The following is a 23,045-nucleotide window of genomic DNA, read 5'->3' as shown; positions in this document are numbered from 1 at the left end:
AAACTCCGAAATTTCAGCCTCTCAACTTAGAGCTTGTTTTCGTCCCTCTCGGAGTTTCAGCAAGGTGTCACAGTAATCACATACCTATGGTGACGCGGCTGACCTATAATTCCTGGTCTGGTTACTTACATCCCCCGCCCCTCTCCCTCTTTCTCTTTCTCTCTCTCCCCGGGGTTTTCTCAAACGAGGATTCCGAAGTGGCCTGCGCTGTAAGCCAGGGAGAATACGTGGGAAGCCGTCCCGACCACGTTCGCTTCACGGCTGGGACCGCTTGTAAGCCGGTGTGGACATTCGCCCGTATGCCCCGTAATTTGTAAGCGCCCGGGAGCTGGTCGGTGATGAGCAGATCGGTTTTCGCATGGGTTGATGCCCGAATCGCCGTGTGTTGACGATCGATTCCTGCTCGGCGAGGCTGGGACCAGGCTGCTTTCGACGCCAGAAAGTGCCCGAGACGGCCAGATGGCAGATGGGGGTAGATAGGTAGGTAGATAACAGATCTGTATGGCCTGTTCCGCCTCGACGGTTCTGTCTATCCCCGCCCGGGAATACCGATATCGCTTAAGTTACCCGTTTGCACGGCTTGCAGGCTTGGCTACGCGCAACTTGGTAGCTTCCAGATTTGCTTCAGCGCCGGCGAATCCTCCAAACCGTCGGGTCCTACAGACGGGCTCGTAAGTAGAGCAGCTGCTCGTACGGGCAAAGGAGGAGGTGTAGGTGCGCGTGTATGCGCGATGGTGGCCCTCTCCGAAAATCGAAGTTCAGTTCTGGCTTCGGCGCGGCGGAGTGGAAAGGCCGTGGAAGTCCGCGGAAGGAATTGAGCGGGCGGACTCGAATGGGAAGCTGGATTGCGGCAACACGCCGGTACCTAGGGCTTAAGGTTAATGGGACCTGGAGGATACTACGTATATGCCACATGCCCTCCTCAGGGACCGCTAAGGCAGTTTGGGGGCGAGATGTGCCGCTCTCGATGCAACCTGCGATAACATGCCTACATTTAGGCACGTCCATATTCATATCGTATGCGGGATATGAGGTAACTACGTATATGAGAGTACATTTACATTGTGATAGGTGTATCTACAAGTAGAGGTAGGCATGTAGGAGGTACCTAGGTAGGCACTTGTAGAAGTCCATTGCAGGTACCTACCTACCTACGTCTAGGTACACAGGCAGTCAGGGGTTCCCTACCTACCAAGGTCCGCGTAGCAGATGCTTAGGGCGAGTTGCCTAGAGTCCCTAATCTACCTGCTCTCGAACGAGAGGAGAACGAGATAGCAACAGCCTCGGGATCTATTCTGGTGCCTAAACTAGGTAGTAAGTTTTCCCGGGCGAACTGCTAAATTCGATGTCCGACAGCTAGGCACCTAAGCAACCTACTTCCTGGCTGCCTCTGCCTAGGTACCTGACCTGGTAAGAGAAAGGCCGGCAGGCAGGCAGAACTTGATGCTACCAAACCCAACTGACCTAAACGAAGTTACCTCTTTTTATACCTACTAGGCGGGCTGCTTGCTACCTTTATTACTACGCGGAAGGCTAGATTACCTAGGTACCTACCTAATGTGCCTGCTATGTACTCATACTTTCGAAGGTAGGATGGGATCCGCCCGGAATCCCATACGCTCATACATGCTGTTTTATCATAAGCCTATATAGACGTTATGCCTAGGAGGGCGTCAACCTAGGTTAGGGAGGCAGTTGTGTATAGGCATATGTATATAGATATCTGGGTGGACAGATAGATAGATAAATTCCACCCAAAGTATAACACATGCGTACACATAAGGCGATGCATATGGTAAAGAAGGCTCAATGTGAGATACCTACGTCGGGAGGTATCATCATGAATGTTGGGGTAGGTACCGAACTTGGGAAGTATACCAGGTGGTATGTATTACCTACTAAGATATACAATTGCGGTTGACGTTGCGAATATAGGTCCCATCTAACCTCCTATCGTATGCGCTATCGAAGCGCCCTCGTAACGCCCCGGTAAGCCTCCTACATACTGCAACCTGTATTTTCACGGCGGGACGGATTACCCCTATTATATGGCACGTAGGTAGCCATCCACCAAGCTCACCCCCTAGCATGGATGTGTGAAGATCACACACGCACACGCATGTATACCTACATACACTCGCATCCATCCATACCTACACTTACGCGTATACGTCAGGCAGGATAATGCAGTGTCAGCATGGGCGCATCCATACGACACTGGCTCTCCTCCGCTCCGCATCCCCTATCGGGGCCCCTCTTATGGCCGGACGCGACGTAGGTATTCCACGGCCTGTTGATTAGTCAGCCCATCCGAGATGCGAGGGTGGGGCACGGCATTGTCCATGTTATTATGTAGGCGGGAGGAGAGGAGACGGGAAGGCTGTCGCTTTGATAGCTACCTAACCTAATCAACCCAAAGCACCCGAGTTCCACAAGCGACAACAATAACAGGTGTCGAAAAGCATGGCCCTATATCCCTCTAGGACGATGGCTGAGCTGAACTTCAGCTGTCCACTTTCGATTCCTCATGTCGAAGCAACCAATCCAGGAGAGAGAGGGGGAGGGGGGGGGGGGTTATGTTCGAGCTCTCTCTATCTCGGCCTACGGCCTAATTAGCTCGGCATCGCTTATAATATTGCTGCTAAGTATAGACATTAGCCCGCGAGTGCTAGCCGATTAGATTCGACGACCTCCGTGAGCACACAGATCACTGCCGTCGAGTCGCACAAGAGCATCCACGGCCCGAGGGAGAGCAGGCCTTTGCATGGAAACGTAGCGCGTTATTGGCCAACCATACGAGCCCCGCGAGGGTTACTCATCCTATGCTAATCGGATGGTCGGTCTCCATCGCTGTGCAGGGTCAACTTTGGTCCAATTTCGTCCCTCATGATGGCATGACGTGAGTCTGAGGAGATGAGACTCGAGTTTGGCATCTGCTATCTCCGACCCAATACTATACAGGCACACGCCTAGGGATAGGCATGTAGTTGACACAGCATGTCGCATGCAGAGGAGACAGATTTGGGTTGCGTCTTGGCCCGAGGGCGCGTACCGTGGAGGTCCGTTCCCTATCTCGACAGTAGGGTACGGCCTGCAGGCTGACGACGGAGAGAGCGAGAGACAGAACCCGTAGCTCTCCAGGAGGCTCTGCATGGGCAAAAAGTTCAACCTGATTTCAGGCATCAATACCTGCCTGGGTATGTAGGTAGGGCCAACGCTGTAGGGGCAACTCTGTGATCGAATCCGCAGGCGCATTCCGACGCTGGGCACCCCTGTAGGATCGTATGGGAGGATGCAGGTTGGTTACCTTGTCATGTCAAAGTATCCGAAGGAAGTGCGCATTTCGGACGACACAAGAGAGTTGGCGAGAAAGGGAACCCCCTTCTCTCGGTCAGGCCTGATAGCGCTCGGGGGATGATCAGGTAGGTAGCATGGGCATGTGTCGATACCGTCTCCGCATCCTCCCTCGCTTTCCGTCTTTCGGTCCCCTTCCCCTTCTGTCTTTCTTACCCACGGATGCTGGGGTTGGGGAGAGCCGATAGCTTGTTGGAGATATTTATGGGGACGAACCAGACGGGAAGGGTGAAGATAGATGCAGGTCGCAGAGGAGTTACGGCTCCTCAGTCATGATCTGGAAAGGACGGAGGTGCGGGTGGAGGATAGATCGACAGGATTACTAAAGAAACGACGCGATTAGCTGGTATGTTTCTTCGAGAGCGGCCCAACCTGTAGACGCCATCATGTGTCCTTAGGCGAACAGAGTAAGCTGTCGGCGACGTGCAATAAAACCGACCAGAGAGAAGGCAGCAGGGTTCGGAAAACTGCCCAAAGCGCCAAGGACGAGGAAGACCAGCTGCCGACGACGATTGAGGAATGCCAAGGCTGCTAGGGAGGCGCGGAATATATTACGGTGCGCCCAGCGAATCTCGATTTCTTCCTGGATGGTTGGATTGGGCGGAGCGGCGCGAGATCTAACATTGGGTTTCTACTCGTACTCAGTAGGTAGAGATATCAGGTAGGCAGGGTGTTGGACCGGTGCCTGAGGCAGGCTAGGTAGGAGGTAGGTTATGTGGGTAGGTTTACCTAGGGGGGTTCTACTACGGAGTAGGAACGCAATAATACGGATTGTGTTAGGTTATGATGCACTCCCCTATTACCTACCTTCTATACGTTCACGCCCATCAAATGTCCCTATCTACCTACGTGAGGCTCTGGACTTGGATATTTACGGCTTTAGGCACCCTGCCAAGGACCTACCTAAGGTACCTAAGGGACGCAATACATCGATATACTACCTCCTCCTATAGTGCAACCATCCCGATACCGTATAAGAAGCACAGGTGCAGTGAGCAAGGTAACCTCGCCCTCCATTAGGTTATGTGCATAGTGCCTTGGGTACGCAGACCACCACCACCACATAACCTCCTACCTACCTACAACCTGCCTTTTATTAAGTCAAGGTGCTTGCCCCGCACCAGCATGACTGGCCCACGCGGTTCTACCTACATTTGTACATGTCCGACGGGGCTTGCGGCAATAAGAGAATTGCCTGTTGGCCTTATCTCATGTACCTCGCTTCCGCAACTCCGTGCCTACACGAGGTCAGAAAGATGTTATTGCCATAGTTAGAGGTAGGTAGGTAGGTAGGTAGCCGCCGCGCGGACCTCTGATTGCTGCATAGGTGAGTACCTATGAAACAATAACAGGCACCTACGCAGCCGAGATACGTGCCAGTCCCTATAGTAGGTGACCGGAAATTCCAAGTGCCCTCTCCTCGGGTGTGCTTCCGGGGTACGTATAGATCTTTATTCTTCGGAGCTGTTCCGCTCGGACGTGCTCGATGTGTTTTGTTTATGAGAGCCTCCCTAGTCCATACTAGCCGCAGTTGGCCATTCTACCTACAACATATGCACACTACACGTATACGGAGTACAGTACGTACATATTACCGTATGGTAATGATACGGCAAGGTCAGCTAACAGGTACTACGTAGTATCAGCTTGGTAGAGCAACCCACTAAGCTAGGTAAGAGGACCCTGTCTTCTTCAACTAACCAAGTCCCGCTGGCTCATTGTCCAATCAGCTGCGTATCGCATAGAACCCTGCACACACATCCTGCATCTCGGTACTACAGGTAGGGTACCGTGGTGGGCGGGGTGGGTCATTAGTCATAAGACCGGGCACAATCTCTGCTGAGTCCATATGAGTATGCGGCAGCCTGTCATATTACGTAAGTGAACAGGGATATCCGGCTGCGGACATTTTTGCTCTGGGGCAAAAACGCAACCGGAGTCCCAACCTGTGGTTATTTTGCAACTGCTAGGTGTGTCTGCTTGATCCTGCGCGCTTCTAGCTATCGTGCACCTCCTATCCTACAGAATAGCACCTAACCTAACCTACCGTAGGTATCTAACACACCTACATTTGGTGCTTGATTAGGTACGCACCAGTAGTTATTACCGCTGGAGAAGAACCCGGGTGCCCTGCTACGTAGAGTCTCCCACATGGTAGGTAACTCGGGGAGCCGCGGAGCCGAAGATCTCTTAAGCCCGACACCGATTCCGACCGAAAACAGCTCAAATAAGACATGCTGTTGTCATCTTGCATAAATTTGCCCATTATGTACAGACCTCCAGAGGCTTGCGCTAGGAAAGCAGCGTATACGTGTAGATACAGCTGGTCGGGATGGGATGTGCTACGTAATAGAGTCGGGATCTCCAGAGCTATGCTAGTTTCAGGCAGACGGGTCCGACCTGCTGACATAACGAGGGTTTAACTCCCTGCGGTTGGTACAGACTTGCGTAGTATTCCCTCCCGATGCAGTACCTGCCATATCAAGGCAGGCCAGTACCCAAAAGTGCATGTGACTGAGATTAACGTGTGCACCTGCCGGCTGAGTACGGAGGCAAAAGCGGAGAAGGATTGCCTAGAGAGGAAGGGCCAGGCCGACTTCTATACAATAAGGCGGAAGGCAACGGAGAGGGACGACAACTGCGAGGCGGGGAAGGTAAGTGGTTAGGCACCTAAATGCACTTAATTACGTATGCGTATACCTATAACATCACCGCCTCGTAGCACCCCGGCCACCCATCGGTGTATCTGACGAAGATGGCTTGAGGGAACATTGGGAAGAAAAAGGGTAGTTTGCTTCGGCCGACGCCTCGGATTCCGAAGGCTTCCAGATAAGAAGATAAAGAAAAGGGAAGAGGTTGAGCATTCTAGGTCATGTACTGTACACTGGTACGTGCTACGTTGTTTGCGAGTTTCCCGTACATTGATTGCTACCTACCTACCTACCTAGATACCTATATCCTCTTAGGCACCTAACGTCCCGATATGCCTATGTGCACAAGGTGTGGCACCTGAGGAATCAGGCATCAGGAAAGGAGCCCTGTGATTGGTGGAATTGAAGAAAAACACGCAACAGCTAACTGTTCGTAAAACGCTGTATTTAAGCCCTTTTAGCAGTTTAGTTTTTACACCTTCAATTGATCAACTAGGTTTACCTTTCAACTCGTCTTGCGTGCCTTAAGATTAAGGCAGCGAGGCCACGAAAGGAACCGCCACCAAAACGCACAAAGGTAGGAAGATATTTATTGGGGATATGTCGGAGGAGGCAAGTACTATGTATGAAGCCGGGGGGAGGGAGGGGGTGGAAGGGAGGCTAGGTGGTACACGAGACAGGTTTTATGTAGGCCGAGCCTTTTTTTGCCTGTTGTAACCGTCTATCTGTTTTAGGTATCAATTTGCAACGGGCTCGATGTAGTGTGGCTCCAATGACTTACTCCTGTTGTGATTATTATTAGTCAGGTTACACAAATGACAAACCAACCCTGATTACGGAGAAGCAGGCGAAGAGAGGCCTTTTACACACCAACCACTCTCAGCAGGTAGCACCGCGTCTACCCTCCAACTTACTCACATCAGCCAAAAGTTCTCCCGCCGGCATCTCGACACCAACGGTGCCCCTGGTTACGCAAATGCCTCCCTCTTACTGATTAGGTAATCACCGGGCTGGCGATATTACTTGATCAGCAACGGAAGGTACTATCAAGAACATATTCCCGCTTGAGGATAGTTAGGTACCGAAAGGAAAGGCTAGGTAGGTTAGGTGCTAGCTCGAGGCTACCTTATATAATAGGCGAGTGTACATACGTTATGCGGTGCCTACCTGTCTTAGATGCGAATATACCTAGGTGCCTGCGTACCTACCTGTAGGCTAGGTAGGTAGGTAGGTACCTAAGGTAGGTAGGTATGTATATGAGTACATTTACACAATGCACTTTACGTAGGTACCCGAGGTACCCAGCTACCCGACGCAGGCAGGCCAGGTCCCTCCTACGGTTTGGTACCTGATGTAATGTTCCACGTCGCATGCATTTAGGCCTAGGTAGTAGGTACTACGTGACCACATCAGGTACATGCCTAGAGCACCTACCCGTAGGTAAATACCTCCTACCTACCTACCTCATATTCGTAGGTGCAAGTGCTCGCGTATTATGTTGCAGGTACAACCGGCCTCTTGCTCGGGTGGAAAACCCGGTACGTACCGGCGGCACATTTAAGGCAACTTCTAATGCATGGGGTCCTCGACTGCGTGCTGACAAACCAACCCAGACTTTACCCAGTCTGTCCGATATGTTTTTTCCCCCCCACCCTCCTCGGACGCTTCGGTCATCTCTCACACCTTCAGGCCTGTCCAGCAGACTCTTGGTGGCCCAACTCCCTTTCGGCCTTTCTTGTCGCAAGCAGCAGCCAGTTTTCGACCCGGGTCCTGGACGGGCACTGTGTGGCACTAAGAGGTGTTCGGATTATTCACCAGCCACGGGATACATAGAGCCGATCCATTGTTGACCTACCCTATTCAACCCTTTCCCTTTCGCGCGAGGAATTCCAGGTTTTTATTCTTTCCCCCCTACGACTGCTATCTCATCGTGAAACCGCAAATTCGGCTCGACGACGCTGAATAATCCATTACCCTATTCGAGTCACGTGGAAGCGCCGGCGTCATTGGCTGCGACTCGTCCCTTCGATTCAGCCGGTGGCAGACGAGAGAGCCCGTACAAATTATCATACGAATCGCAATCAGGCAATCCGAGGTTTCGTATTGGTCTGCGATTCCCGCTCGCGGTCACGTCTCCGTCTCCGTCTCGCTCTCTCTCGCCAGGGATTACTCATTGCCTCAGTGAATAATATCGAGAAGGGGACTTCGACTTCGCTGACTGACCGCCGAGCCTGTCTTCTTAGGTCATCAACCGCATACAGGAGCCACACCGTCCGGTGCATCTAGATCTGCGGAGCACCAGCGGCGGATAAACACAGATACCACATACCTCGATTGCGTCGAGATATACGACATTCGCAAAAGACGCCAGCTCATCCATGGAGTACGCTGCAGCCGCTGCCACGGCCGTTCGCGAGGTTAGACTACGCAGACAACTTTCCCCCCCCCTTCTCTGTTTATCGCGCTTCTTCTCCTGCTCCCTCCCCTCCCTCCTCTCTCCTTCTTCCTCTCTGTGGGTGTGCGTGTCTCTCTTGCCCGAGCCGCGTCGTTTATTCCCTGTTCGCTCGAACCTAGGGGTGTGCGATTATACATATATCATCAGGAACAGCGTACAGCTGGTACACTTTCTACGTCTACACACATTCACACACACACACACACACTCTCTCTCTCTCTCTCACACGCATTATACGCACGCACACGCGCGCGCAGGCATATACACACCCCCATACATCATACCTGGACGCATACTAGATTTGGTGGTTTGCGTCGACTCTTTCCTCGAAATTACTTTCCCACCCCCCCTGCATCGACAAACGCCGTCCTTGCTCCGAGCGGAGCCCGTCCCTCGCGCGCGCCTTTTACCCCCCTCTTGCGTGCCTCTGGGTAAATAGTGCGTTTTGGACGGATCAATCCGTTTCGGACTCTGTCCCTGGCTAGCTAATCTCCTCTCGCCAATCTTTCTCTTCACCACAAGTGTTCCTCTTGGTATCCCGATGCTGACTCAGACATACGATGCAGAACCACGCTGGCTCTAATGGTGAGTTGCTTCTCTCCTCTCTGTCTCCCGTCTCCCCGCCTCCCTTCCTCTCTCTCTCTTCCCCTGGTTCCCGCTTGTTAGCAACACGACCGCATGCCCTGTACGGCATTACGGCACTCTGCGCGCTTCCTGCTCCCTCTCGCACTCCGCATGCCTTCTACATACGACGTACTAAACATACATGCATCCGCTACATACGAAGCTACCTCAGGGTATCCTCGAACCGCCATTACTGAATAACACCCCTCCCCCCCGGGAATCCTCCTATTGCCACCCCTCCGCTGTGACGCCGCATGTCTGCACAAGGCCCACCCCCCTCGACACCCCCCCCCCCCTTCAAGCTGTTACGGCCCTGGCTATCTAGTCGCTTTGCTTGAGGTCACCTTTGGCTTGAACATGTAATCAGACATACCTCATATGCTAGCTTTGTGCCGCTATTTTTTCCTTGTCGGTTCTGGGGTCGCGTTGCAAGGCCAATCTAAGATCCGTCTGCTTGCTTTTCCCATCCCATCTTCCATTCGAAATACCCGCCTACGCCCCCAGCAGACTTGCTTTCCTGCATACATATTCGGTCTGCGGTCCGCCTCATTTACTTAATCGTCTCGATTTTGATACCTTTTTCGGTCTCCTCGCTCACCCTCTGCCTTGTCTATTTCCCTTGGGACATATCTCACCCATATTAACACGCTCTCTGCGTCTCGCCTGCTAACTCGACAATCCTAATTTTAGACGAGGCAGAATCGCGCGCCCAGCTTGGACAAGGGGCAGCGGAGTATTTGAACCAGGCAGGGTCTGTGTCGGCTCCGTCTCCGATACCCGTCGTCGCCGCAACTCACACTGCGCTGAAGCCCATCCAGCCGTCACCTCAACCGCATGGACTCGGCAGTTCCGGCGTAACATCTCAGTCGCATATCCACCCACAGCTGAGATCGGCTTCTACTGGTGTCTCGGCACCAGATATGATGCAGAGAGGAGTCTCTCCCCCATCCGACGAAGCCGGACCTGTTTCCGGATCTCCCGTGACCGGCATGGCGGCGCAAGGTCTGCTAGGGCATGAGCCTGACGACTCCGTAACCGACGGACGGAAGGCAAAGCGGGAGTTGTCCCAATCAAAACGAGCCGCCCAGAACAGAGCCGCGCAGGTGAGTGACGGCGCCTCTTTTTCTCTTTTCTTTTCCCCCGGCCTCTAGATTTGGGTGTTGAGGTGGCTCGCATATCAGGACATAGATCCCTGCGCTGGCTTAATAGCTATCGACGTCGGCTTTATTACGTACACTAACACGCACTTGTAGCGCGCATTTCGGCAGAGGAAGGAACACTATATCAAAAAGCTCGAGCAGCAAGTGCGCGACTATGGCGAGATGGAAAACAGCTTCAAAGCGATCCAAAATGACAACTATGCGCTTCGCGAATATGTGATACAGTTGCAGTCGCGCCTCCTCGACTTGCAGGTCGAATTACCCCAGCCGCCACCTAATGTCAACATTACACCGCCCGCTGCGGCCGCTCCTGGCGCTCGTGCGACGCTTGCCAGCGCCGTTCCCGAATCTGGTCCCAGCAATGCCAGTGCTGGCACCCTCGCGGACGTTGCTGCTGCTGTCGCCGGATTGAGAGCTAGGGAGTCTTCGGCCGACGGAATCTATCCGAAGCCGACCTTCAAACCGGAGCCTAACGAGGATTCCCAAACAGCGGAGGAAATTCGTAGACAACTCCAACAAGAAGGCATACCGACTCCTTCCTCATTGCGAGCCTAGGAGGGGCACCCAACGTCTGGGGCGTGCCCCGACGACTTGTCCAGGTACCCCGGGAAGCGCGCTGATTCGGAAAGCGAGAATTCTCAAAAAGTCCCCCGCCAATCTGCATAGGGAGACGGGAGGATAGGATATCCGGTGCGCATCGCTCAGAAAGCCCCGATCTTGACAAGAGGATGCAGGCGAGGTCCACGGAAGAGACGAACCCAAAAAATCGGAGGTTTGGACCTATCTGTAATTTCATTCCTGTCACACGGCGGCGTTGTGGACTCGCATTGTTTCAAGAAAGGGGGGAGGGAGAGGTAGGGAGTCTGGCGTTTGAGGGCGTCATGCTTCACCTTATTTTAACCATACCGCAACGGTTGTGGATGATGCATGTTTTTGCAATAGCTATAAATGGAGGCCATTGCGTCTCTGGAAGAGCCGTCGGCCGCGTAAATTACTGGTCGACGGGTCACGTCTTCTCAGGTGGAATACAGACAGCATCGGTATATTCCCAAGTCCTATTATGGACCTACGGATCGTCCTTACGACCAAGGACCGGATGGGGGCGCGGGCTAAGGGGACAGACAGGGCGTAGGGAAGGGTCGGACATATAAACTATGGCCGATAAGACGAGGATTCGGAAAACAAGCATGTGGTGGGTTTCAGACTTGAGGAAAGAGAACGTAGGGATGGAAGAGCCTCTAATCAAGCACGGTACCGCTGTCTATTTAAACCAAGGGTGTGTAGACCAGCTCAACGCGCTGATATCTCGTCGTCGATAGCAAATAATACTGATTCTTCTCCCCGAACTACCTACATTTATGACAGCATCGGCGCGGTCGCCGTGGTCAAGGACTGATTGTTTTGTCGCTGCTGCTAATCGGTCCGGGCCGCGACGCATACACACATTACATACCGCACACCATGCGTTTTCTCGGCGCGCGTTCCGCCACTTCCTCCTTCCTCCAGAGTACTACGCCGACGAACAACCCTCCGCGAAGTCTACCTAGGTCCTACCGACCGGCGTGCGCCACCCCTCGCCCCCGGTTTCGACGCTGGAGCTAAGGGGGGCCAACCCAGCCGAGCTGAGCGGCTCCTCTCACCACCAGCCAGCCTTACGTATCTAGCTCATCCTCTCGTTGCTCCTCTCTCTCAGGCGAAGGGGAAAGGAACCTCACGGTAGACAACCCCCTATCCTGCGAGCACGTGCTGTGGGATTCATCTGTGTATCTATGGTTGTTATCTGCTTCCTCTGGGGGGGGTACATGCACACGATTCTACGTAGACGCCAGGAGAGAAGGAGAGGGAGAAGGGGTAGAGGTCGCATGCTAGATCCCCCCTACACCGACACGTATCCCAGACTCCTCCCCGTCTCGCCCCGTCTGCTCCCCCGTTATCTCGTCCTACGTCGAGTCGGGAGAGACTTGTGGTTGCGAGTGTGGGTGAAGCAAGTGCCATACACCGTCTCATCCCGTATTGTACCGCGTTGGGTAATGCTATTTTGTTGATGTTTCTTCCTCGCTTTGTCCTGCGGCTTCTGCCATTACGCTCCCTTCTCCCTTCGTCTCCCTTTCCTTCCTCCGTTCTTCTCCCTTCGCCCGCGTGGGTTCCGTCTACGAAATCCGTGTCGCATACGCCGCCCTCGCTGACTCATTCCCTCGTTTTCACGCACCTGATGCTCCTTCTCCACGTGGTTGGACCGGCCAAACGAGACAAGAAGCACGAAAGGGGGATCCCTGTCGACAGCTTACCGTCGTAAAAATAAAACGGAGCCATCTGATGCGTGTTGGCGGCCCAGTTCGACGGTGGGCAAAGTACGGCAGACATGCCCGAGTAAACCAACCCCCCGCCTCCCTTTTTTTTTGATCTTTTCATTTCCCCCCCTTTCTGGCGCATTCCGGCTCCGTGGGTGAGTAACCCATCCATGCACATATGTCTGAGCACCGAGCCGGAGCCGAACGCGTGTAGAAAATAACAGAAGTGGGGAAAGGCGAGGAGAAAAAAGCACGAGGTAGCTAAATAAGCTATTGCTTATGCGGTATGAGGAGGGATGGGGCTGGCTGAAGGGAACAGACACGAATCGCGTATATGTAGGTCCCCCAACGGAACTTCTGGGAAATCAGGCGTAAGAATTTCCCATGTCATGCTCCTATGAAACAAAACGTCAGCAGAGATAATATTGTGTTTCGGTGGCTACCCCTGCAAGGATGCCCGCTGTTTATAACAAGGAGTGAGATCCCTAAAGGCGCAACTTGTGGCCGGAAGATTGTGGGTCTCCTCACATGCCATCATCAAGGCGGAGTCGTAAGGCACCTCGTCATGATATATAGCGAGCTTGTGGCCAGCAGCAGAAATCATCACAGACCACGGGACCCGTGTAGGATGCGCAGGCGATGAGGACCTCGCCGAGATGGAAAGGACGAAAGGGCATAGCGAAACCGGTTTGACATACCTTCAAGTAATCGTGGCCCTTCTCCTCGTACTCCGCCTTCGTCACAGTAGCTGCCTTCCAACTTGAGGACCCGACCCATTCAGCAGCGCCTTTCCAGGCGTCGAGTAGCCGATCCCCGGCTCGACGGACCTTCAGCGGCGCGTCCATGGGGAGCAATGGCGCCAAGCCCTGGCGGAGACGGTTGTCGAAATTCTCAAAGAGCGTGTTACCACCGGTCAGGAATATGTCCTTTAGGAAGTCATCGCGGTTGAGGCCGGAAATACCCGCGAGTCGCTGCGTTAGTATGTCGCCAGTGATCTCGACTAGGCCGGCTTGATCCAAACCTGCGATAGAGGGTTGGAATACAACCTCAGGAACGCGGATGCGTTCGACATTGAGATGGATCTGGTGGATCTGCGCCTGTGAAGACGGATCGAAGGGCCGTGGCCCGCGCAGGAACGCGTGTAGAAGGCTTTTGTTCCAGTCATTCTGCGCCTCCCACGTATGTTCGTGAGTGAATGCATCGTCGTACCGCAACAGGTCTTCCTCGAGTGCCTTGAGGGTTCCTTCGAGATCCTCCTCGCCGTCTTCGTCGTCGCTACCACCCTCTCCCACAGCGATCTGTCTGTAAACGCCCCAGTCGTCGTCGTTAGCGCCAAAATTATCGTCATCTCCGCCACGGCGGCGTTTTCCTCGAGGGTTATCCGAAGCGAGATTCGCGATCGACTTCATTCGAATCTGGGAAGCTAGGGACTTGCGGTTCCCGAGGTCGGCTTTGAGACGGTCGCGCTCCTTCATCTTCTGAAGCGTCAGGCTGCGTGCCACACGTTTCTCCTCAAGCCAACCCTCTAGATCATTGTCGCGCCGCTCTCGGTCTAACCGCTCTTCTTCAGCAACGCGAGCCTTCTCGGCTTCCTTCTCGGCCTTCGCGCGCGCTCGCGCTTCGTGATTTGATTTGAGCAGGCGCTGGTGGCGCTTCGTCTTAAGGCCGGCTTCGTCGAGTTGGTCATCGGGGACTTCGAGGAGACTGAAGTCTGGGGCTTCCTGCTCCTCCTCGGGATCACCTCCCACATCCTTTGTGCGAGCGCGCCGGATCGACTTATCTAGCTCTTTAATCTTCCGCTCTAGATGCGCCTCGTCCTTCAAGTCGTCTCCGTCGAGAAGGCGTTTAGTGTCCTTCTTGTTCGCATCGGTAATTTTTTCCTGAAGTTTCTTGTAGTACTCCAATTCTTGTTCCTTCCGCATTAGCTTCTCCAGGCGCATCTTAGCTGCTTGTTCCTGTAAACGACGGCCGCTCTCCTTTTTCCTTTCTACGATACGGGCGAGTTCTTCCTCGCTCTTCTGCACTATGACCTCTTCGGTGAAGGGATACTGGATAACGATGTCCCGGTCTTCCAACCCGGTCCAATCCAGGTATGATCGTAGTTCTTCGTCGTATGACTCGGAGATGTAGCAGTAGTCGCGGATCATGTACTCGGCTTGAGTAGCAGTGAGCTTTCCGGGGAATGACGGGTATTTGAGACGAAGGAGTTTAAGGAGGTATTCAGCAGCATGCCATCCTCCCCAGTTCAATCGGATGGCCTGGGAGAGTACAGCCTTCGCATTGAAAACGGGTATGACATGAGTGGCACTGTACGAAGAAGACACAACCAGCCCGGTCTGTCCTTTATTGTATCGGTAGGAAAACAGAGAATCAATGCCCGTGGCGATGGAGGGGGCTTGGTAGCACTCAAAGATGATCTCATTCATAGCTGTGCCGAATGTCAGTTGTGCTTGTGACTGGTGTGTGAGAAGGGTAGGGTACAGGCTGAGAGTACGCACATTTCCTTGAATAGGGCAGGTTTGCGACAGCCTCTGTCATAACAATAGGCATGTCAATAGAGCCGTCGGCGTTGTTCATGCCTAGCTTTAGAAAGGTCCAATCCAGCACATGCTCTTCCACGTCCCAATTACTAACGATGCCTGTCCCAGCTTCGAAGGCGTTTCGAATGTGCCCTCTCGCAGTTGTGTCGGCATAGCAGTCGAACCCGGCGAAAGAGTACGTCTTGCCTAACTTTCTGTCCCTGTATTTGGCCATGATGGGAGGAATGACCAATCGCGGGCTTGGCTCGAATGACCAACCGGCTCGGACAGCAGACGAGCCTGGAATAGAGATGCAAGTTAGCAAGGCAACACAAGGCAAGTCCGGAGTATGGAGGAGACGACGCACCATTGTCAATGACGATAGCGACAGTGCCATCCGGTCGGGCCAGAGCCTGCTCGCGGCCATCTGGCTGGGGGGCAATGTACTGGTCGAACTTGGTGTCCTTTACATTGTAGATGCGGGCGGGCGGGTAGGCCTTCTCCTGGCGCACAGGGAGGGCTGGAGATTGGAGGGCGGAGGGCGCCATAGTAGGAGAGACGATGGGGGTATGATCTGGCTGTCCTAGCTACGGGCGTTGAAGGCGGTGCATGGTTGGGTTGGAGAAGCCTGCTGTGAAAATGGATGGTGTTGCGGTTCAGGTTCAAGTTCGCTGCTGTAAATCGGTGGTGTTGTCTCTCCCCTCTTTTCCGGATCGAGTTCTGGGATGAGAGGGAGGAGGTCCGTCGCGAGGTAGTTGTTGGTGGAATGGTTGGAACGGCCGGCTCCATAACCGGCACCTTTTTAAAGATGCAAGGCTGACGTCGTACCGGCCTCCATCATTTGGGGCGGTCGGTGCGATGATCTGCCTAGAGATATCAATTAAAGCCTAAAGGTAGAGGTGATCTTGCGCCTCGCCTTGACGGGTGCCATGGGCACTTGTGATAGGATCAAGAATCTGCCTTCCGAAGGTATGTCTTTACCCGTACTTACTTCATGCACATAGGTACTATGTATCATTCTAACGGGGTATCATAGTTACCTTATATACCCACCAGGTACCTACCCAGGTACCTGGTAGATTACAGGTTACTACTATGTACATTCCACCTCTCGATTCTCATGTACGAACTCCTACGAGATACCTACCTCCTTAGGACGTAGGTCGACATAGGGGTGCCTATTATGCATAGGTACTCATTTATCCAAGGTATATATATATCATCACGTTCAAATGTTGTTTCTGTTAGGACATGATCAAGATTACCTATTAACCTCTTCCTCCCCAGCAAATAGGTAGGCACCTTCGTGAATACCACGACGGGCCAGCTTGGTGTGGTTGCGATTTTGTGCTCTACATACCGGATTCTCTCTCTGCCAACTCCAAAACACCTACCAAGACTTTCACAAAACAGGGTTTGGGCCGGCTCATGAGGGATCCTTGAGGTTGTCCGTGGCTATTAGATATGTTAGAACAGGCACTGCCCCGTGAGGAGGCTAGACATCTGGTAAGAGGGCACCTACCTTCCAGGTGAAAGAGGACGTTAGATTGGTAGTTCTTAAACATCTGTGCCACGAGCTCAATGTTCATGTTCTGGATGTTGATCTCCTGGAGGCTCTTGTTCATGACGACAATGGCCTCGTTGAGTTTCTCCTACGTAGCTCGCATTAGTATTCAATGAGGGGGGAGGGAGAGGAAGTGAGCTCCATCACTTACAACGTTGGTTATGATACGCGACAGCAAGAGATTCTGCTGATGTTCGTGCGGGCTTTCCTACAAGGGGTCTATTAGCTTATCGGAATATTCTTGTGAGTGACGTCTAGAAATGAAATGAAATTGAATACCTACCATTTTGTCCTGATCTGGCCTCTCTCTATGTTGCGCGCAGGTGTAGGAGAGGGAGGATGGGTTTAGGGGCTTGCTGTGTTGTTGATGCTCAAGGCATTGAATTAAATAAAGCAATGTCGACAGTGTTGTCTGAAGTACTTAACGTACCTAGGTAGTTGTTAATTACATTATGCACTTATACATTATATGTAAACGCAGAGAGATGTACCTAAGGTACATATACCCATGCATATGCCAATATACCATTTATTGAAGCTATTTTGTAGTTACGGGGAAATCCCCCCACAGCTGGAGATTGGCATACGTCGAGACCCACGGGCCTCACATACCTATCGTGTTACCCAGGCGTTACTGACATACAGCCAGCCATCTCCTGCAAACTAATCTTCTTCTTCAACCAACATTCCACCGACAACCTACCTTCCTTTATCTTTCCAACGTCATCTGGGGTGGCATTTGTCTAGATTTTCCATCGTGTGCTGACCCCCAAGAAGAAACGTCTTGCTGGGGAGACAATGGCAGCACCAACTGAGGCCCAGAAGGCTCACCAGGACCTCATCGATCAGCTTGACATTCATTCCATTCACAAGAGCTTTCGAAACCCTCACTGGCGACCTAACCAGCGCCGCAACAAGAACATCAAGACCATACTCGGCGATGCCTCGAGAAAGGAAGCCTCCATCGTAGCCACGCCGCAAGATAACAGTGGCACAGCTACTCCGGTTGTCGCAGAGGGCGATGGCCTCTCCACCAGTGGCTCCTCCACACCTACCCAGCAGCCCGCTGGCATCACGGGTTCCAATAACCTTCAGCCGAACCTCGCCCAAGCCTCGCGCAGCCTATCCAAGCTCGTGCTAGAGAAGAGCCTGCGCCCAAACGGCGCCGCCGGCACCACGTCGGTCTCGGCCGCGGCTCCCAGTGCGACATACACCAACATCGAGTCGGCGCCATCCCTGGCACACACGAAGCGCTACTGCGATATCACCGGCCTGCCGGCCCCATACCTCGATCCCAAGAGCCGACTTCGATATCACGACAGGGAGATGTTCGGCTTCATTCGCACCCTGCCGCAGAGCGCTACGGAGCAGTATCTAGAAGCCCGAGGCGCACACACAGTCCTGAAATGAAGTGGAACGGAAGAGGCACAAGGTGTCCTGGGATATGCAAGATGGACCACCCAGGTTCCAGACTCCTTTTGAGGCTCAACAGCATATACTATCACGGTGTGGGAATCTTCGCAATCGCTAGTTGTTCTGTACATATGTACCGGATTTGGGCCTGGCACCACTCTGGAAGCATTCAAGTTATGGTAGCTAGGCTGGCTTTGCCGCGGGATAGCCTCAGATGGAACGATGGAACGATGGAACGATGTCACGCAGCGTAGGCAGTGGATGTCCGGCCAACAAAGTCAAGCCTATCCTATGCATCCATCACCTCTCGGTGATCGATGGCAGGTTACGCTCCGGCTTAATCGTGATCGGGTATGGAATTGCTCTCCGCCTGTAACCGACGAGTACCGGGGATGAATGGGGAAGAATCATCCTCAGTGGCCCTTGCTTTTATAGGAGCTAGGGACGTCGCGGCAGGGTTCGTCACGGCCACGGTCCGGCAACCAATTTGTGTCGAGGTTGTCTCGTGATTTGCTGTCGTGGGAGCAGCGAGGAGGATAGGGTATTTGCTTAGATATACCTGATAGACTTGGGCCTTCTTCCCAGACATTCATTCGTCATCTTCTCCGTGGCACATACTCGCTGTACAGATTGGCAGGCATAGAGAGCTAAAAGAGCTTGAACTGCCGTTATTCTAGACCGGCTAGCTCTCTCTACCTGAGGAATAGGGAAAGACAGGGCGTAAGAAAAGCGCCAGTCATGATCGAAGGATCAAGAATGCTGAGTCTCGGTAGAGGTCATGCGAGAAATTATCGTTGCAAGATTGACTTGGACTCTTAGATCTTTCCGTAGGGAGGGAGGTTGGGGAGAAGGGGGGGGGGGGGGTGTTTGCAGCAAGCCAAAACCTCTTGTGTACGGGAAGTGGTGAGAGGACGGGAGCCATAAACAGGAAGCCGAAAGAAAATGGATACAAGTTCTTATTTTTTGGAATTTTTTTATTACTACATTGCCATTCCACCAGCAGCAGCTGTCCCCCAGGTGTCAATAGCAGGGTTCTAGCTGACTCCGGTGCATTGTTGTGTAGCATAGTACAGATTATCCGTCCAATGTACCTAATCCCCCCTAGGCTACGGTACTTAAGGTGCTCCGTAAGCCTTAGTTTACACCGGTATAGGGCCCGCCACCCGCTGGCCGGCCTGCAGCTCCAGGGCCGAATAGCAAGGAGAAAGCTAACTGAAGCTAGCTGGAAGCTAAGTAAGAGAACACGTTGCCCAGTGTCGCCCAGCCCTGCAAGTACCCGCCCCGGCTGCGAAGACCGACATCCACCCATAACCGTGCCGGCTGTTCCTTTGCAACATAATCCACAACCCACTTTCATCCTGGACACCTTCTCGTCCCCGACTCAGACCTGACATATTCTCTCCTTCTCTATTCCTTTCTCTTCTTACCTCTTCCCGTGGCAACTTGCGGGTAGTTAGCGGCTCGGACGTCGGACCAGGGGCTTACCAAGACGGGAAAAGAAGAAGAAGACATGTGGCATCTTTGAAGCGCAGTGATATTTCTTCGCATTCGCAAAGCCCGCCCCTCCACCGTCCCTCTCGAGGCGCCGACTGGCACAGCTTTCCTTGGCACCATCCTATAAACTTGATTGGCCTTGCCGCCGTCAACTGCCATGGAGAACGCCTTTGCGAAGCCCATCGATGAGATTCTGGCCAACTTCAAGGTAGACCCGAGGGCCGGCCTCACAGACGACCAAGCTGCCGAGTTGCGCACCAAGCACGGAAAGAACTGTATGTTGCGCCGCGTGACGTCGCAAGACGGTCAGCCCGAGATAGGTGCTAATTTGTGTAGCTATCCCAGAAGAACCGCCTACTCCCTTGTGGGAACTCATTCTAGAGCAATTCAAGGATCAACTCGTCCTGATATTGCTCGCATCTGCTGCGCTTTCCTTCGTCCTCGCTCTCTTCGAAGAGGGCGAAAATGGCTGGAGCGCATTCGTCGACCCTGTGGTTGTAAGCTCACCTCTCCTCTTTCCGGCAGCGCCGTATATGCGACCCTCGATAAATTAACCTCACCGACTGCCAGATCCTCACTATTCTCATCCTCAATGCCGTCGTTGGGGTGTCCCAAGAGAGCAGCGCCGAGAAGGCGATCGCTGCGCTCCAAGAATACTCCGCAAATATCGCCAGCGTGATCAGGAACAACGGACATGTCTCGCGGGTCAAGGCTGAAGAGTTGGTCCCTGGCGACATCATTTCCGTGGCCGTCGGCGACAGGATACCTGCTGATTGCCGAATCGTCTCTATCGAAAGCAACAGCTTCGCTGTCGACCAGGCTATCTTGACCGGGGAGAGCGAGAGCGTCGGCAAGGACAACACATCTATAGTGAAAGATGAGAAGGCAGTGCTCCAGGATCAGACCAACATGTTGTTCTCCGGCACTACAGTCGTTACTGGCCGTGCCAAGGCGGTCGTTGTCCTGACTGGAACTAATACTGCCATCGGCGACATCCATGAGAGTATCGCCGCTCAGATTTCCGAACCGACACCTTTGAAACATAAGCTGAATGACTTCGGAGACTCCCTGGCGAAGGTCATCACAGTTATTTGTATTCTTGTATGGCTGATCAACATTCCAAACTTTACCGACCCAAGCCACGGACACTGGACCAAGGGCGCCATCTACTATCTGAAGATTGCCGTCTCGCTCGGTGTCGCTGCGATCCCCGAAGGTCTGGCCGTTGTCATCACGACGTGCCTGGCTCTAGGAACCCGCAAGATGGCTGCGAAGAACGCCGTCGTCCGAAGCCTACCGTCTGTCGAGACCCTAGGGAGCTGTAGCGTCATATGCTCCGATAAGACTGGTACGCTCACGACAAATCAGATGAGTGTGAGCAAGGTCGTCTACCTAAGCGAGGATGGTACCGATCTAGAGGAGCTCGACGTCGAGGGCACTACGTTTTCCCCTAGGGGAGATGTCTCATTCAAGGGCAAAGTTGTGAAGGATATCGCTCAAAGCTCAAGCACGATTCGCCAGATAAACGAGGTGTCCGCGCTTTGCAACGATGCTCGACTTGTATATGATGGTCGGTCTGGTGCCTATTCCAACGTAGGAGAACCTACCGAGGGAGCGCTGAGGGTCTTGGCTGAAAAGATTGGACCCTGCGCGCCGGTGAACTCGAAGCCTGAGGACTGCGTGCACTATGCTAGCGCCTGGTATGAATCCAAATTCCCTCGCCTCGCTACATACGAGTTCTCTCGAGACCGCAAAAGCATGTCGGTGCTTGTTCAAGCGGATAAGGAGAAGAAGCTTCTGGTTAAAGGTGCACCCGAATCTATTATCGAGCGCTGCACGCATACTCTTGTTGGTGCAAACGGCAAACGTGTCCTCATCAACGATCAGCTCCGAGAACTTCTCCTGAAAGAAGTGGTGGAATACGGCAATCGTGGGCTGCGGGTCATCGCTCTCGCCAGCCGGGATGACGTGGGGTCTAATCCTCTGATCCAAACCTCTAGAACCACGGCTCAGTACGCTCAGCTGGAGGAGAACCTCACCTTACTCGGACTCGTCGGCATGCTGGATCCCCCTCGACCGGAAGTCGCCGGCGCTATCAAGAAGTGTGTTGATGCCGGCATCAGGGTTATCGTGATCACCGGCGATAACCGCAATACCGCGGAAAGCATCTGCCGCCACATCGGAGTCTTTGGAGAATACGAGGATCTTCGAGGCAAGAGCTTCACGGGACGGGAATTTGAGAATCTGAGCCCGAGCGAGCAGCTTGAGGCGGCGAAAAAGGCCTCTCTCTTCTCCCGTGTCGAGCCAAGTCACAAGTCGAAACTAGTCGACCTCCTCCAGTCTCTCGGAGAGGTCGTGGCCATGACCGGCGATGGTGTCAACGACGCCCCAGCCCTCAAGAAGGCAGACATCGGTGTTGCGATGGGCTCCGGCACTGACGTGTCCAAGCTGGCCGCCGACATGGTTCTCGCCGATGACAATTTCGCCACCATCGAAGTAGCCATCGAGGAGGGTCGATCCATCTATAACAATACGCAGCAATTCATCCGCTACCTAATCTCTTCAAACATCGGAGAGGTGGTCTCCATCTTCCTCACTGCTGCCCTTGGCATGCCTGAGGCCCTCATTCCAGTCCAATTGTTATGGGTCAACCTTGTCACCGATGGCCTGCCCGCGACGGCCTTGTCCTTCAACCCACCCGACCACGATATCATGCGAAGACAGCCCCGGAAGCGAGACGAGGCGCTCATCGGGGGATGGCTTTTCTTCCGGTACATGGTTATTGGCACTTACGTCGGCCTCGCCACGGTAGCCGGGTATGCTTGGTGGTTCATGTACAACCCCGACGGTCCCCATATCAGCTTCTACCAGCTCTCGCACTTCCATGGATGCTCCGCCGATTTCGCGCACATCGGGTGCGAGATGTTCGCCAATGACATGTCGAAATCAGCGTCGACGGTGTCGCTGTCGATTCTCGTCGTCATCGAGATGCTCAACGCAATGAACGCACTGTCATCCAGCGAGTCCCTCCTGACGCTGCCGCTCTGGGAGAACATGATGCTGGTTGGCGCCATCGGCCTGTCGATGGCGCTCCACTTCGCGCTCCTCTACACTCCTTTCCTCCAGGACCTGTTCTCTATCCTACCCCTCGACTGGACCGAGTGGAAGGCGGTGCTCACCATCAGCGCGCCCGTTATGTAAGTAGAGAGAGACTTCCCACCTCCCCTTATTGCTACGCCGCGCCTCTCCTCCTACCCGTCCTCTCTCTTTTCCCCTTCACACTGTGACACCCAGTACTAACATCATCGTCGCAGACTCATCGACGAAGTGCTCAAAGCTGTCGAGAGGCAGTTCTTCGTCGCGAAGACGACGAGCGACGCCACCAACGCCGACGCCGCCACGAGGGCCAAGAAGGAGACGTAGCCGCGCGCACGCATGTTGCATTTGTCCCTGGGACCTGTACAGGAATAAGACCGGGAGCACGCTAGACAAATAGAGAGAGCTAGACTTCCCTGAATGG

General features: G+C 53.5%; 6 protein-coding genes across 6 annotated transcripts; 4 read left to right on the top strand and 2 right to left on the bottom strand.

Moving 5' to 3' along the window:
* Positions 1 to 8,111: 8,111 nt before the first annotated feature.
* On the top strand, positions 8,112 to 9,282 carry GGS23DRAFT_296971 (uncharacterized protein). Its single transcript, XM_051512687.1, has 2 exons — positions 8,112 to 9,045; positions 9,248 to 9,282. The coding sequence occupies exon 1, from the start codon at positions 8,384 to 8,386 to the stop codon at positions 8,897 to 8,899; it is 516 nt and encodes a 171-aa protein (XP_051375640.1). The 5' UTR covers positions 8,112 to 8,383; the 3' UTR covers positions 8,900 to 9,045; positions 9,248 to 9,282.
* Positions 9,283 to 9,678: 396 nt separating this feature from the next.
* GGS23DRAFT_296667 (uncharacterized protein) lies at positions 9,679 to 10,886 on the top strand. Its single transcript, XM_051512685.1, has 3 exons — positions 9,679 to 9,835; positions 9,894 to 10,187; positions 10,338 to 10,886. The coding sequence occupies exons 2-3, from the start codon at positions 10,005 to 10,007 to the stop codon at positions 10,797 to 10,799; spliced, it is 645 nt and encodes a 214-aa protein (XP_051375639.1). The 5' UTR covers positions 9,679 to 9,835; positions 9,894 to 10,004; the 3' UTR covers positions 10,800 to 10,886.
* A 1,953-nt stretch (positions 10,887 to 12,839) lies between these two features.
* Positions 12,840 to 15,768, bottom strand: GGS23DRAFT_296848 (putative chromatin remodeling complex subunit). Its single transcript, XM_051512686.1, has 4 exons — positions 15,422 to 15,768; positions 15,034 to 15,354; positions 13,064 to 14,963; positions 12,840 to 12,930 (listed from the first exon to the last, which is right to left on the bottom strand). Exons 1-3 carry the CDS (start codon positions 15,600 to 15,602, stop codon positions 13,099 to 13,101), a joined length of 2,367 nt encoding a protein of 788 aa, XP_051375638.1. The 5' UTR covers positions 15,603 to 15,768; the 3' UTR covers positions 12,840 to 12,930; positions 13,064 to 13,098.
* Positions 15,769 to 15,994: 226 nt separating this feature from the next.
* On the bottom strand, positions 15,995 to 17,022 carry GGS23DRAFT_552767 (DASH complex subunit Dad4). The gene is made up of 5 exons (XM_051515426.1): positions 16,902 to 17,022; positions 16,770 to 16,826; positions 16,577 to 16,706; positions 16,091 to 16,509; positions 15,995 to 16,023 (listed from the first exon to the last, which is right to left on the bottom strand). Exons 1-4 carry the CDS (start codon positions 16,902 to 16,904, stop codon positions 16,481 to 16,483), a joined length of 219 nt encoding a protein of 72 aa, XP_051375637.1. The 5' UTR covers positions 16,905 to 17,022; the 3' UTR covers positions 15,995 to 16,023; positions 16,091 to 16,480.
* Positions 17,023 to 17,179: 157 nt separating this feature from the next.
* Positions 17,180 to 18,198, top strand: GGS23DRAFT_296557 (uncharacterized protein). The gene has a single exon (XM_051512684.1). The coding sequence runs from the start codon at positions 17,417 to 17,419 to the stop codon at positions 18,026 to 18,028; it is 612 nt and encodes a 203-aa protein (XP_051375636.1). The 5' UTR covers positions 17,180 to 17,416; the 3' UTR covers positions 18,029 to 18,198.
* Positions 18,199 to 19,338: 1,140 nt separating this feature from the next.
* On the top strand, positions 19,339 to 22,862 carry GGS23DRAFT_552764 (calcium-transporting ATPase sarcoplasmic/endoplasmic reticulum type). Its single transcript, XM_051515425.1, has 3 exons — positions 19,339 to 19,800; positions 19,862 to 20,022; positions 20,096 to 22,862. The coding sequence occupies exons 1-3, from the start codon at positions 19,683 to 19,685 to the stop codon at positions 22,724 to 22,726; spliced, it is 2,910 nt and encodes a 969-aa protein (XP_051375635.1). The 5' UTR covers positions 19,339 to 19,682; the 3' UTR covers positions 22,727 to 22,862.
* The last annotated feature ends 183 nt before the right edge of the window (positions 22,863 to 23,045 follow it).

Source organism: Durotheca rogersii (genome assembly GCF_024521655.1).
Source record: "Durotheca rogersii strain YMJ 92031201 chromosome Unknown GGS23scaffold_3, whole genome shotgun sequence".
Lineage (NCBI taxonomy): Eukaryota > Fungi > Ascomycota > Sordariomycetes > Xylariales > Xylariaceae > Durotheca > Durotheca rogersii.
The sequence above is the reverse complement of the archived record's forward strand: the minus strand, read 5'-3'. Positions and strand labels throughout refer to the sequence as shown.